Here is a 15,930-nt window from a genome sequence, read left to right as displayed (position 1 = left end):
GGGCATGGTCAGAGCTCAGTGGTCCAGACAACCAACCCAGAGTTCATCCAAGCCTGACCCAGGCAGTCAAGTCTGAGAGTTTACCTGGCAGAAGACATCCAAGCTCAAAACCCCAGCAGAGCAATCTAAGGGAGGTTTACTTACCACTGCATATACGTCAGAATAGAAGTAATTTCTCGGGGGTTCAACAGATCACACAGTGTGGAAACCTGGGAGACCAGGCGAGTGAGGCCTCAGCGGAAATACTGAATTTGGATTGGTGAGGAGCAGGTGGGGGAAGATTCCAGGCTTAAGGAGCAGTGTGATTCATGGAATCTTGGAACCTTAGAGTGGAATGTAGATGGGAATGAATAAGGCCTGTTCTGAGAAGGGTAAGGAGACCTCTTGCCCTGGGGCTGGGCCAGGAGTAGGGAGGGGTGGAGTTAAATCAGTAAGTTGGTACCAGTTCCCCTGGGGCCTCAAGGGACCTCTGCCTGAGGAGTCAGCATTTGACCTGTAAGCAACAGGGGACTCCGGTAAGCTCGAGGGTAAACAAATGAAGTGAAAGGGTCCAGAAGGTCAAGGAACCATTTTGGCAACATATGAACTGTTGAAGCAAGGAGACTGGGAGGCAGGGAGACCCACCCAGAAGCTCTGGGCCCACACTGGGGATACCTAATAGGGATGGAGGCATATATGGAAATGGAGGGAGAGAGTAGGCCCTTGGGCCTCACTGGGTTAGATGATGGAGGAAAAGAAGGGTCCATGAGGTCCTAGTCATTGGAAACCAGGGAAGTTGTGTTACTTCCTTTGCTGTTAATACTCAATTTGGGGTGCCACTGGTTCATCATGAGATCTGATTTCTTTCCCTGAAAATGCAGGTACTTTAGCCAAATCTTTCTCTGACCCAGGCCTCTCTACACATTAATATTCTACCCTTAAGAATGTTATGGGGGAGAGTCTTGATATATGGCATACCATATTTTCTTAGTATCTGTCACTTTACCCTCCTTATGCTGGATTCCAGCAAATTTGTGGTCTGTGGCCAAGGCTCCCTGTAAAGACATGAGCCCCTGGCCTGGCTAGATGGCATATGAGCCCCAGGACACAGGAGATGAGAGAATGTCATGGGGGAAGATTTGATTTGAGCAAAGCTAGGGAGGTGACTAGTAGCAGACACAGAAGGGACAACCCAGTGCCAGAAATGGCTGTTACAATGGCCTTTTGGGAGAATGTCAGAGTATTCCAGTGCAAGAGGAGAAAGGACGGGCTGGCCTCTAGGAAGCCAGCAGCTCCCAGAATCAAGACAGGCAGTACCCCTAAGGGCTCTTCTCACCCAAATTCTCAGCCAGATTCTCCTTGCCAAGAAATCTCTGCTGCTTATTCCTGTACTTCCAAAGCAGAAGGCTGAACTGTCACAGCTATGGTCTATATGGAGGAGAGTGCTGCCACTGAAGTGGGGACTTCCCAATACCTTTTGCCATAGCCAGCATAGTCTCCCATCCTCATCGTTCACATATTCCCCTCTCTGATTCCCCACGAATACTGAGGGGAACCCTTTGCCCCCCAAAACTCTTCTGCAATTCTGGTCCTCTCCTCCCCTCCCAACAACCACTTTCATTTCCTGTCATAGCTTTTCCAAGGCTGCTTCAGAACTGCAGCACACAGGGATATTTTGGCTCTGAGGGTTTACCAGAGAGGAAAAGAAAAATACCTCAAACCAAAGCCTGCCTTTGCCACTGAGAAATAGTCTTACTTTCCAAAAAAAAAAAAAAAAAAAAAAAAAAATGTCTATTTAGGGAAGTAAGAAGTAAGGAAAGGCAGCGATGGTCAGGAAAGGGAAAAGTCTAGTTACCCAAGAAGTAAATATGAAAGTAGGTGGAAGTTGAGCAGGCCTAGGGAAGGGTGTAGAGCCAACAGAATCCCAACTTCTTGGGCTCTCCCCAAAAGCAGATATCTTCGGTAAATGAGATTTTAAAATCGTAGCATTGGTATGGCATGGCTCAACTGGATTTTGATTCTAGCTGATTCCAAGAGGAGGCTCCTAATCCGGGTTCCCAGACCGTTTCCCTGTCCAGGGCCTGGGAAGCAGAGCTGGCCCAGGAAGAGCCTGACCGCTGCCAGGGGACTGCGCTGCCTTTGCTCTCACACTCTGCAGCTTCCTCTCTCCTACCGGTGTCAGGGCGCGTTTGCACTGTTCTAGTACTGACTGATGCTTCTGGAAATGAAACTAAACTGCTCTAAAGTTTTCAGCTCGTGTCTTTCTCTTTCCCGCTATCCGCGGTATCCCAGCCTGGGCGCGGAGCGGCGCGGGGCGGGGCCAGGAGCTGCCTCGGCGGAAGCGGCCCGGCAAGCGCGAGTACAAGGGGGTTCTGTGCCGCGCGCGCCCCGCCCCGCCCCGCCTGAGCCCTGCCCCAACGCGGACCAGCCGGCTGGGCGGGGCGGGCGCTGACGGCCGTCTCCTTGCGTCCCGCAGGCGGGGAGCCCGCGCCACCGAGCCCGGGCCGCCGGCGATGATCACCTAGGAGGCTGGCGCGGGCGGGCGCGAGCGGCGGAGGAGCCGGGCGCGGCGACACGCGGCCATGGAGCGGGAGCCGGCGGCGGCCGAGGAGTCCGGGTCCCCGGGTCGTCGTCGTCGGCGGCGGCGGCGGCGGCGCGGGGACGGCAGGACGCGCGTGGTGCGCTCCAACCTGCTGCCGCCCCCGGGCGTCGAGGATCCAGCGGCCGGCGCGACCAAGGGTGCGCGGCGACGGCGGCGCGGGGGCGCCCAGCACCTGGCGGACAACCGGCTCAACACCACCAAGTACACTCTACTGTCCTTCCTACCCAAGAACCTGTTCGAGCAGTTCCACCGCCTGGCCAACGTGTACTTTGTCTTCATCGCGCTGCTCAACTTCGTGCCGGCGGTGAACGCCTTCCAGCCCGGCCTGGCGCTGGCGCCCGTGCTCTTCATCCTGGCCGTCACGGCCTTCAAGGATCTGTGGGAGGACTACAGCCGCCACCGCTCGGACCACGAGATCAACCACCTGGGCTGCCTCGTCTTCAGCAGGTGAGCCGGGCGCTCCGGGCTGTGGAGCGCGGGGTCAGCTCAGGGCCACGGCGCTCCGGGGAACTTGGTGTTGGGCGCGGTGTGAATGGCACCGGGCGGGGTGGCCCAGGAGCGGCTCGACAGGGGGTGAAGGGCCCGGCCTCTTTTGCGCCCGGGGACGCAGAAAGCAGGAAACCTAAATGCTGGGCGCGCGGGAGTACCCTGAACCTGGTTGGCACTCAGACGCCTCGTCCAAACCGGAATGATCCCAGGGCTGGAATCCAGCAGCCTCTGACCGTTCTCATCCTCACCACTCCCGCCTTTTAAGAGCGAAAAGGAGGGAAATCCAGGCCCTGCGCTCTGGTTTGAAGTGCTAGCTTCAGTTTTTGGTCAGGCTCTCTAGGCAAGGTAGTTTAACACGTTTAACAATCAATACAGGTACATAAAGCTCAAGCTTAGATAACTTCTCCTCTTGGGACAGCAGTGAAACTGCCACCAAGTTTTGGTGTGACCAGCCCAGACATATAAAAAAGCAGGGGTAATAATAACAGTGTCCACCTATTAACGTGAACTGTGATCAGGCCACCCAACTGGGCACCATCCTATAGTTGACTTTTTAATGTTAGTTTTCTAAAAATTAACCCCAGTTTCCAAATGGAACGACTGAAGCTTTGAGGGGTTTTTGAGTCCTGCCCATAGTTGGTACTAGAGTATGTCATTACATTGGGCACTTTCTCTCTCCCTTGCACCTTCCCAGAGTTTTGGACTCTCAGGCTGGGGGTGACTGCTGTCTCTTCTCCCTTTAGACTCCCCACCCCAAAAGAACCACTAGGCTGCAGAGTCATCTTGGAGCTGCATCAGTAGCTGATCCCACCTCAAGGTGGAACCCTTCAGGAAGGCTAATGGGCTTGGCTTCCATATAAAGCTCGGCCCATCTTTCTCCCCTGTTCGCCTTGCTTGACTCCTGATGTAAATGGCTGATGTAGGCCTTTGAGTTAAGGACACCAGTCTTGTCTGGCTTCCATCACTTGTGAGAGGCTTCTAGGAAACCCCTTGTGCTCAGAGTGGCAGATTGTTTCCCTAAAAGGTGAGGGTCATGGTTATTCCTACCTCTTAGGATAACATAGGTGCAGAGTATTATTTCTGACTCTCCCAGCAACACTGGTTGTGCTTCATACTTATTTTACAAATGCGTAAACTGATGTTCAGAGAGGTTAAGTAACTTGCCCATGGCCACACAGCTGCTATGTAGTGGTATTGGAATTTGACCTAGGTGTTTTCAGTTCCACAGCTTTTCCAACATTCTGCTACTTGAGCTTCTTAAATTTATATAAGACTTACTTCAGGAGCTTGTTATAAATAACAACTCTTAGGCTCCATTGCCGGTGTTTCTGACCAACCTCATCTGGGATTGGACCCAGGAATCTGAGTATTTAATTAACACAGAGGTGATGCTTATATAATGGCTCATACTTTGAGTAATGCTGCCCTCTTGCTCTCAAGGGGTGCCCACTGTCCAGTCAGCAAGCATAATGTCGGTGGACAGAGCTATGGGATTTCCTGGCTCTGCTTTGCAAGAAGCCTGAGTCCAAGAAGGGAGGACTCGGCAATTTCACAAAGGTCCTCTGTCCCTAGTGTGAGGACTCTGGGAAGCTGTACCTCTGGCTTCTGTATGACATCACTCTGGTGGGACTCTGGAAGGTTTAAGTCTTTACACACATACCACTTCTTGTTAAGTTTGTTTAAGTCTTGTTTAAGTCTTTACACAGCTCCACTTCTTGTTATTATTGAGCCAGTAGCTCCTGAAGCCTCCTTTGCAGAAATACTTGGGCTTTAGGAAATATAGTGTATTTTCAATTACAAAGTGTTTTTAACCCTTTAAGTCAATTGACTCTTAAAACAACCACCACCCCCAACATGCAGATGAGAAAATAGAGTGGGACCCAGAAGCAGTTCTCTTCACTTGACCTCAAAGACTTCATGGGATTTTGAAACATTCATCTTCCCCTTGGACCACACCTGTCCATGTTCTCACCTTCTATCTTGACCTGACTGGGTTTCTTAAATAATCAGTACAGCCCTAGGTCCTCAGGGATAATGGTGCTTTCAGGAGGAGTTCCTAAATATCTCCTAGCTCCCAAGTTGAATTTCTTGAAAGCTTTCCTGGGGAGGGAAGGGGCCTTCTCCTTAGGAAGGTCCCAGGTGCTTATATGTAGGTGTGAGAGGGGTGGTAGCTGTTTGTGGAAAAGACTGGTCAGTCATCCTGCTCAGAAGCCAAGTCAAACTCTTCAAGTCCCAGAAAGTCTAAGATTGATGGTTTCAGGATTGAGCTGTGAGTGATGTGGTTTTCTGAGTCTTCCCCGTCCTCTGAGAATGGTGAGTGACTTATACACCCACTGCATTCCAGGCTGTGTGTAGCTGCCTTGAAACTACTGTCCATCAACTCAAACCAATGCCCTGATTTACTCCTCACTGTGCGAGGCCCTAGCCAGACCCTGTGATATAAAAGGGAGGAGGTGGGGCCCACCCGCAGCTTACTGTGGGGGCTGACTGTGCTGCAGGATGTGTCCAGGGATGGGCGACCTGGGCAGGGCTCCTAGGTTAGGCATGCAGGATGCAGGTCAGGAGAGGCCTCCCAGAGGAGAACATGAGTGAGGACAAGGGAGGATGTGGCCAGACAGGGGGCGGACGCTACTGTTGAGGGAACATGGTGGTGGTGATAGGGCACGACAGGGTCACAGGGCAGCCTGAGACTGCAACCGGGCCATAACCTGTTTGTAGGCGCAAGGTGTGTGCTTGAAGCCCAGATCTCAGGGCGCTGGCATCGGGACGGACCAGAGAAGCCCAGGAGAGAACGTATTTTATGTCTGGCCAGTTTGTTGAGTGCCTTTGGTTACTACAGAGACAATGGGAAGCACAGTTGTGAATAGTCGAGGTCTGTGCTGTGTTGTGTCACTGCTCTGGTTGATGTGCAGAGGGGTGTAAATGCAGGCAAAGCAACTGTAAATGCAGGGCGAGAGCAGATTCTTTTTGAGGGAGTCTTGTCTGCTGGCACTGTCTCTGTTCTTTTGGACATCTCTGACTGCATTCTGACTGCAGTGAGAAGTGCGTCAGTCATTCACACCATTGTGTGAATCAGTAACCTAGTCCTTGGGTCCCTTCTTTTTGAGATCTCCATTAGACTTGTTAGAAATGCAGCTTCCCAGGCCCCCCACCTCTGGACTTTTGAGCCTGTGGTGGTGGAAGTGCTGGCATCTACATCATGGCTTTGTTTACACGTGGAAGTTTGAAAAGCAGTCCTTTGCTTCTATGTCCTGAGCCCGTTGCATCCTCTCACGGATTTCAGACTGTTGGTATTGTGGAAAATCCTCCTGAGCCATGCTCAGTGGGATGAGAGAGAGGGAGGTCGGTGATCCCAGGGGGTCAGGTCCAGTCCGTGGCCGCCCAGCTGGTGGGAATGGTCAGTTTGAGCAACATTGGCTGTGGACGAGTGAGTTGGGCTGAGTGTGGGAAGCCCTTTCAGACCTCGTTGGTGCTGGCAAAACGTGGCCAGAGAAGTCCTCTCTCTCAGGGCCACAGGAGAAAAGAAAGGGGGTTTGCTGAGCAGTCCGCTGAGACAAGACCAGTTGTCACCAGGGGCTTGGGCTGAAAGGGGAACAAATGATTGGAGGGTGCCAGGCTGGTGGAGCTGGAAGAGGAGAGTGATAGGAATACGGAGTCAGCCTGGAGATGGGTGATCTGGCGGCAGGAAAGCAAAGAGTAGTTAGCAAAGGCGGACAGTGATGAGGAAGCTGAAGAAGGAATATTCCTAGAAAAGGGTGTTGCCCTGGAGAGGCAAAGGGAAGAAGCAGGGACCATGCATGGAAGAAAGCACTCTCATCCTCCTCCTCAACCATTAGGGCAGTGGTAACACTTGTTAAAGCAAGCCAACCTCGCCCCTGACACTGCTCCCAGAGCAGGTCTTACAAAGGCACAGCTTGAAGGATGGGAGCCGCATAAGGCCCCTGCCTTGCCTGCACCCTCTTTCCTAACTTGTCGAGTGGGGTGCTCGCCCCAGGTCCACATACCTCTTCTGGTGCTCTTGTCCTGTGGCCCTCCCTCCCTCTGCCCCATACCCTGCCCTGGTCGCTGTGTAATTTTGTTTACCTCTTGCCTCAATTCCCTTTGTAATGACCCTAATGTAGTCTTACTGACACCTTCTAATGTCCTTCTCCTGGATGGCGGAAACAGTGACATTTCTGCATGAAATCACCTGAGGGGACTTCTTCCAGAATCATTTGGGCTTTATACTTGGATCTGATTTCCATGCTCTTTTGGGAAAACAGGTAGTGGGGGGTCTCTAACGCTTATCTTGGAATTGCTCTAATCTTGCCTGTTGCCTTTCCTTTGATTCTCACTTCGTTTCCCCAGCTCACAGGCGTTATCTGTCCCACCGGGCTTCATGATTTGTTTTTTCAGAAGAGCCTGAAATGATACCCAGCAAAGCTCTCCTTTTGTTTTTTGTTCATTTATCTTGCCTCTCCTCTCCTTCCTTCCCTTTCCTGGAGAGCTACATCTCTTCCTTGTCAGCAGCAGAAATATCTTTCCCCTGGAAGCCTAGCAACTTTGTCTTATTTGGAGTAAAAGATTTGCAAAAGCAGAGGCACCAGGACGAGATCCAGGAGACAGGAGCATGCCCAGGTAATGCATGTCCTCTTTATGCGGGGATATCTCTCCGGGATGCTAGGCAGGGGGCACTTGAGGAAGAGTATTTGGACATTGCCATTCACATGATTTTTAAAAGTTATTTTTCTTTTGATATCTGTCATGTGTCATGTTTGACTGGGCTCATGGTTGTCAAGTTATAGAAAAAGAACTTTTCTTTTCCTAAAGACTTAGTTGCCCTCAGAAGGTAGGCATGGGGCAGTTCTTTTTTACTTGTTGATAGGAAGCAAGTGCTTTATATGTGTAATTCCATCTTAACCTAATGTCAGTCATATTTTCACATCCCCATTATGCACAGATGGGGAAACTGAGGCCATAATTCCATCTTGTCCTCCAACAGTCTCATTACTTTTTACATCCCCATCTTTCAGATGGAGGGAAACTGAGGTGGCGAGACTTGATAGCTTGCTTGCCTAAGGTCTCACTGTCAGGAGGCAATAGTACTGTGGCTTGAGCCCACAGTCCCTCTGCTCTGACTCTACTTTTGTAGTTATTTTTGTACTTTGAGAACCTCCCCTCCAGGAAACATAGACCTCATTAAAAAAAAAAAAAAGTTGAAAATTTTATTCATCTCAAAGTACTTCCTAACTTCTCATATGATTTCTTCTTTGACGCATTGGATATTTCGGAAGGTCTTATTTAATTTCCACATATTTGTGTGTTTTCCAAACTTCTTTGTGTTACAGATTTCTAATTTAATTCTATTCACACATGTAGAGAAGTGCATGTATAACGTATCATTGTGCAGTTTCAACAGTTAGCAGCTCATGGCCACCACTGTTTTATCCTACCCCCTCCCTCTCCCTTTTATTTTGAAGCACACCCCAAGTATTTCGTCTTTCATTATTTATCTTTAGAAAAACAATGACTCCTTTTAAGATTAAACAGCACATCTGAAACTAATGATATATTATATTTGGCTAACTGAATTTAAATAAAAACATAAATAAAACTGCCGTCATCATACTTAAATTTATACTAATGCCTTGATATTATTAAATACCCAATCTGTGTTCAGATTTTCACTTGTCTTGTAAATACCATTATATTTTTTTTTCCATCTATGTGTTTGAATCAGACCCAAATAAAGTCTCACTGTGATCAGCTGATAAATCTTTTAGGTCTCCTTTAATCTGTGGACATCCCTCTGCAAAGCTCCATTTCTCTTTCTCATGTTCTCCTTGCAATTTATTTTGAAGAAACGGAGTTATTTATACTGTAGGGTTTCCCATGGCCTGAATACTGCTTATCGTTTTCCTGTGGTATCTTCCTTTTTGTGGTAATTCCTGTTAGTGGTAGATTGGTCTGGATATTTTATCAGAACTTCCTCAGGTACAGATTTGACTTTTCTTTTTTTTTTTTTTAATCAAAACCACATTCATAGATGGTGTTCTGTACTTCCATCAAGAAGAACATAGTGTTTCTTTGTCCCTCTTTTGTTGATGGATGTTAGCAGCCATGGGTGATCACTGCCTTCATCCGTTAATTTGTTAGTGGAAGCCAAATTTTGATGGCCTAATTCTTTAATTTATGACTAGGAATACTTTTTTTTTTTAAAGATTTTATTTATTTATTTGACAGAGAGATCACAAGCAGGCAGAGAGGCAGGCAGAGAGAGAGGAGGAAGCAGGCCCCCTGCCAAGCAGAGAGCCCGATGCGGGGCTCGATCCCAGGACCCTGAGATCATGATCTGAGCCGAAGGCAGTGGCTTAACCCACTGAGCCACCCAGGCGCCCCATGACTAGGAATACTTTTATAAAAAGACCTTTCCCCTCATTTACTAAGTTCCCAGTGGTACAACTCATAGGGAAAGAGAAATAAGTGTTTGATCTGGATTCCCTAGCATCTTCTGATGGGAACCAGTTGGCTTTCTAAAATTTGAACCTCTTTATTTTGAAATAATTTGTAGAAAATTTGTAAAAATAATGCAGAATTCCTGTATATCCCTCACCTACCTTCTTCTAATTTTAACATTTTACTTAACTGTACTACAGTGGTCAAAACTAAGAAATTAACACAAAGCTATTAATTACTTCTTTTTATTTTAGAGCTAAACAGTTTTTCCTTTAATGCATTTTTTGTAGGTAGTTATTTTGCATATTGATCCTGTATCCTGCCACCTTGCTTACTCGTTTATTATGGCTCGTATTTGCTTTGTGGATTCCTGAGGGTTTTCTCTATACTGTTGCCCTTTGTTCCTACTTTGCTGAACATTTTTTTTTTTTGATCAAGAAAGAGTATTAAATTTTGTTAAGTGCTTTTTCTTCATCTATTGACATGATCATGTGGCTTTTTTCCTTTAGTAAAGTAATACACTGTATTACATTGCTTTGCATATGTTAAACCATCTTTGCCTTCCTGAAATCAATTCTGTGTGGTCATGGCATATAATCCTTCTTATAATTTGCTGGTTTCAGTTTAGTAGAATTTGTTGATGCTTTTTGCATCTGTATTTATTTGGGATATTGTGGGTGTGGGTTTTGCTCTAAAGAAAACATTATACTGGCTTCATAGAATGAGTTGGGGGGGATACTTCTACTATTCTCAGTTTTGGAAGAGTTTGTGAAGAATTGGTGTTAATTCTTCACTAAATGGAAAACTTCAACATTGAGGAGAACTTTAGGCTTTTCTTTGTGGTGAGTTTTAAAATCACTAGTTCAATCTCAGTACTTGTTATAGGTCTGTTCAGATATTCTATTTCTTTTTGAGTTGTGGTTGTGGTTGTGGTACCTTTTTATCTTCCTAGGACATTGTCCTTCTCATCTAAATGACCTTGTTGGCATACAGTTGTTCATAAAAATCCTTTGTAATTCTTTTTATTTTTGTAAGTTTGGTAGTGATATATCATCTCTTATGACTAATTTTTAACAATGTGAGCTTTCTTATTTGCTTGCACCTTCTAGCTAAGGATTTTCCAGTTCTGTTGATCTTGTCAAAGAACCAAGTTTTTTTGTATTGATTTTTCTCTATTGTTTTTCTGTTCTCTGTTTCATTTTTTTCTGCTCTAATCTTTATTATTTCCCTCCTTCTGTTTGGCTTAGGTTTTAGTTTGATCTTCTTCTTGTAGTTACTCAGGGTAGAAGATTAGGTTATTTTGGGGGATATTTTTTCTTTCTTAGTAAAGGTATTGACAGCTATAAATATCCCTGTAAAAACCTGCTTTAATTGCATCTTATAATATTGGATGTATTCTATTTTCATATTTTTTGTCTCAAAATATTTTCCAGTCTCCCTGGTGATTTCTTCCTTGACCCATTGGTTATTTAGTAATGTCTTATTAATTTTCACGTTTGTGAATTTTTCAAATTTCTGTTATTGATTTCTAATTTCATTCAGTTGAAATACTTGGTATGATATCAATCCTTTAGATTTGTTGAGGCTTTTTTTTTATGATCTGTCCTGGAAAATGTCTCACGTGTGCTTGAGCATAATATATATTCTGTTGTATGAAGTGTTCTGTAGATAACTGTTAGCTCTGTTATTTGGTTTAAAATGTTGTTTACATTTTCTATTTCCTTGTTGATCTTCTGCCTGTTTTAGTCATCACTGAAAGTGTGGTGTTTGTAGTCTCCCAGTTCTTACAGAATCCTTTATTTCTCTTAGCGTTTGCTTCATATGTTTTGGGACTTTGTTAGATATGTAGTAATTTAAAATTTTTATGACTTGCTGATGAATTGATCTTTTTATCATTATAAAATGCATTTCTTTCTCTACCAAATCTTGTCTTAAAAATCTATTTTGTATAAAATTAATAATATATCTACTTCAGCTCTCTTGGTTACGGTTTCCATGGTATATCTTTTCTTATCCTTTTACTTTCAACCTATTTTTGTCTTTGAATCTAAAGTGTATGTCTTATAGATGACATATGGTTGAATTATTTTTTTTGAAAAATTTATTTTGCCAGTTTTTGCCTTTTGATTGTAGTATTTTATTAACATCTAATGTAATTACTGATAAGGTAGAAATTCTATCTGCCGATTTGCTGTGTGTTTTCTGTATGTCTTAACATGTTTCTGCCCCGTAGACTTCTATTATTGCCTTCTTTGAATAAATATTTTTCTAGCATACCATTTTAATTCCATGTTGTTTCTTTTACTATGCTGATGTTCTTAGTTATTTTTGTAATGGTGCTATAGAGATCACAAATAGTATCTTAATTTAAAATAATGTAGTTAGCATTAATACTAACAATTTCCATAGTGTGTAGAAAAATTTGCTCAGTATAATTCTATTTTCTCCCCCTCCTTTGTGGTATTACTAGCCTATAAATTTGCATCTTTACACATTATACGTCCATCAACACAGATTTAGAATTATTGGTGTGTGGAATTGTCTTTTAAATCCACATAGGAGAAGAAACAGTTATGAAAAAATACACTTATCTTTTTTGCCTCAACTGGTACAAAACCTTCAGGTAGCTGCAATGTTGAACAATTGCTGCTGATTTTTTTAAAATTTATTTATTTTAGAGAGAGAACCTACTCCACGGTAGTGGGGGAAGGAGCAGAGAGAGAATCTCAAGCAGATGCCCTGCTGAGCACAGAGCTTGAGGGAGGACTGGATCTTACAACCCTGAGATCATGACCTGAGCCAAAACCAAGAGTTGGACACTGACAGATCCACCCAGGTCCCTGCTGCTGATCTTTTTCAATGCATGCCCTGGGTACAGGGCTTTACCCATAGAGGGAGGTCCACATCAGCTCCTCTTAAACATTGTTCTGGGAATGGGAGTTTTTGAGGAACTCTGAACTCAAACTACCCATTCTGATGGCATCAAGTCAAGTTGATTTTCATAGGTACTGCAGAGCTAGGGAGGGGGGAATGGGAATAGGCCAAGTTAAAATTTCGCAAATCCTACTATTGTTATTGAGGTTCTGCAGTTTTTCTTGAATAAACTCCCTCAGCTTATGGCAAGCCTTACTTGTTAACACTCAGGCTTCTGAAAAAGTTGGTTTAGAAATTTTGCCAGTGTTGTTTTATGGAGAAGCAAATTTATATGGAGGTCCTCATTTCACCATTCTGGCAGCCCCAGTTATTTTGTACAATTCCCCTCATTTTGAGTTGGTGTGTTCTTTCTCACGATTAGGTTGAGACTGGGTTTTTGGCAAGAACCACCGAAGTGATGTCCTTCACACTATATGATATCAGGATGTATATGATGCCTATATATCTTACTATTGATGACACTAATTTTAGTCTCTTGGTTAGGATATTATAAATTTATTATTTTCCTATTGTAAAAAATTAATATCTTGAGACTATATAGGTATCTTATTTCTCCTCAAACTTTTGCCCTCCAACATTAGCACCCATAAGTGAATCTTGGTGGTATTCTAATGGATTGTTTTTTACCCTCATTCCTTCTGTATTTATGGAGTAGAATTCTTAGAAGAGCATTGTTTTTCTTCTTCATTGGTAATTTGCTCAATCATTTATTCCTATCAGTGGAGACTAGTGGGTATTTGTTTTATTCTGTAGGTTGTAATTGAATGCTGTTATAATTTTCTTGTTGCTCACATTGTTCCAGCTCTGGTGACTGGGAGCTTTCTCAGCGTAGCCCTGTGTCCCTTTGACATGTCCTCAGAGTTTCCTGAGCTCTTCCCTACTTTCTGGCTCTAGATGGTCCAGGGTTATCTTTTATTTTCTTTGCTGCTATTTTGGAGTTAACTACTTTTCCTAAGGGTTATTTAGCTTTTTAAAAATTATTATTATGGATTTTGTGGATTTATTTACTACGGATTTCATATATTTGAATATAATCCACTGGTTTGGGGTCTGTTATTATTATAGTTGATATCCTCTGGTCAGTAGAAGCCAATTCATTTGGCTCTTGAGGCTTTTGACATAACCTGCAATCATTATTATTATTATTATTTTTTGGCGGGGGGGGGGTCTGTATCCCCAGCTCATCTTAAATATTTCCTACCACACTTCTGGAACCAGAAGAGGCCTTCTTATTTTTTCCCCTAGTTTTATTGAAATATAATTGATATATAGCACTGTTTCAATTTAAAGTATGCAGCACAATGACTTGACTTAAGTATTTTATGAAATGATTACCATGGTAAGGTTAGTTAACTACTTTTTCTAAGGGTTATTTAGCTTTTTAAAAATTATCATTATGGATATATGTATCCATATTTATGTATATGTGTATATATGTAGTTGTATATGTGTCAGTCATATAGATACAAAAAAAAAGTTTTTTTCTTTGTAGTGAGAACTCTTAATAATTTTCCATATATACTACAGTATTGTTAAGTATAGTCACAGTGTTGTACAGTACATCCCTATAACTTGTTTATAACTGGAACTTTGTAGCTTTGGACCACCTTCATCCATTTCCCTATTCCTCCAACCCCTGCCTCTGACAACCACCAGTCTGCTCTCTTTATTTAGTTTTGCTTTGTTTTGTTTGGATTCTGCATTTAACTGAGATCATGGAGTATTTCAGTTTTCCTGTCTGACCTTTTTCACTTAGCATGACGCCCCCTAGGTTTATATATGCTGTCACATGGCATAATTTCCTTTTTTTACTCACGGCTGAATAATATTCCCCTATATATATACACCACCGGTTTTTTATCCATGTCTTGGCTACTGTAAATAATGCTGCAGTGAACACATGTCTCTTTGACATAGTATGTTTGTTTCCTTTGGGTATATTCCCAAAAGTGGAATTGCTAGACCATATGATAATTCCATTTTTTTGAGGAATCTCCATACTATTTTCAATAGTGGCTGTAGCAGTTTTAAATCCCACCAGTGATATCCAGGGGTTCCTCTTTCTTCACATCCTCACCAACACTTGTTGTTTCTTCTCTTTTGGTACTAACCATCCTGACTCATTGTAGTGTTTTTTTTTTTTTTTTCCATTGTAGTTTCTGATTTGTGTTTCCCTAATCATTCATGATGTTGAACCACATCTACATGTACCTCTTGATCATTTGTATGTCTTCTTTCAAAAATGTGTGTTAAGATCCTTTGTCCGTTTTTAATTGGATTAGAAGTCCTTTTTTTTTTTTAAGTTTTTTTTATTTTAGAGAGATAAAGAGAGTGCAGGTGTGGTGGGAGGGCAGGGCTGGGTAGAGGAAGAAGAGGAAGGAGGGAATGTCCAGCAGACTCCCTGCTGTGCATGAAGCCTGATGTGTGGCTTGATCTCAGAACCCTGAGATAATGACCTGAGCTGAAACCAAGAGGCGGATGCTGAACCAGCTGAGGCACCTAGGCACCCTGAAGCCTTGTTATTTTTAATTCAATTCTTCTGTAGCTTTCTGTGCCCCCTGAAGCTCAGTGTCCTGGTTTGCCTTGCCATGGTATAGCTAGATCCTTATCTGAGGGTCATTCTTTACGGTGGTCATGAAGCCGGCAAGTTCCATCTTTCCTAGAAGGGGTCAGGCTGTTCTAGGTAGTTCTAGGTAGTGCCTGTAGGTGTGCTTGCAAATACTTAGTCACCATAATGACTGCTGGTCTTCCTGGCACCTGGTGTTCATGGGCTAGGCTGCTGAATGGTATGTGATGTACTTGCTTTGCTTTGGACAGTCCCACCCCATAAGAAACAGCCCTGCCATCATTGAAAAGCATTTTTGGAAGACTTTGAAAGTAAGCACTTGATTACTTGATTTGAGAAGATGGAGAAGGGCCTGTGTGACATTAGGGTCCTGCCCTTCACGAAAATGGTTGGTCCAGCTACCTGTTGAGTTCCTGAATCAGGGGAGGCTGGTGTACTTATCTGTATAAGTCTTAAGCTTGCTATATTTAGTACGTTGAAAGAACTAACAGGAAAAAATGGAAAGGCTGTTTTGATTTTGCTTTTTTAGAGTACTCTTAGCTTGGCTTTCCCTGTTTGCTTGTTTTGCATTTTCCCGGAGTGCAGTTTGTATGCATTGCCCTGGGTATTTTTCCTCTGCGCATACTGTAGTTTGAAATACTTTGCCTACCAGACTCTTTTCACTAGGTAATAACAAATTCTTTTGCCCATTTTAAGCCAATCAGGGACAATTAAAACTCCTTCAGTGAGGTTAAACCCTTGCCAACAGTTAGATGCTGGGCAGGCTGCATCTCTCTTCAGCCCAGTGCCCTCATTTAAATAGGAGGGAGGATAAAGTGAGATGATGCACGAAAAGGCTGGAGCAGTGCCAGGCAGGCAGGTAAGTGTTTGAAGAAGTTATCTGTAGCTCGTTATTATGATTATTGCTACTACTTTTATTTCTATT

The 15,930-nt window shown here is 43.9% G+C and overlaps 1 protein-coding gene across 4 annotated transcripts in view; it reads left to right on the top strand.

Annotated features, from left to right (window-relative positions):
• The first annotated feature begins 411 nt into the window (after positions 1-411).
• ATP10A (ATPase phospholipid transporting 10A (putative)) overlaps positions 412-15,930 on the top strand; it is a 182,925-nt gene continuing 167,406 nt past the window's right edge. The window contains exons 1-2 of one of the 4 annotated variants that reach the window (XM_047737380.1): positions 412-515; positions 2,456-3,028. In XM_047737380.1, coding sequence (XP_047593336.1) covers positions 2,562-3,028 — 467 coding nt within the window. In that variant the 5' untranslated portion in view covers positions 412-515; positions 2,456-2,561. Of the gene's footprint in view, positions 516-2,397; positions 3,029-15,930 lie in introns of those variants that run through there. The other 3 variants (XM_047737382.1, XM_047737381.1, XM_047737379.1) reach the window with 3 other exon arrangements.

Source organism: Lutra lutra, chromosome 7 (assembly GCF_902655055.1).
Source record: "Lutra lutra chromosome 7, mLutLut1.2, whole genome shotgun sequence".
NCBI lineage: Eukaryota > Metazoa > Chordata > Mammalia > Carnivora > Mustelidae > Lutra > Lutra lutra.
This window is presented reverse-complemented; position numbering and strand designations above follow the sequence as displayed.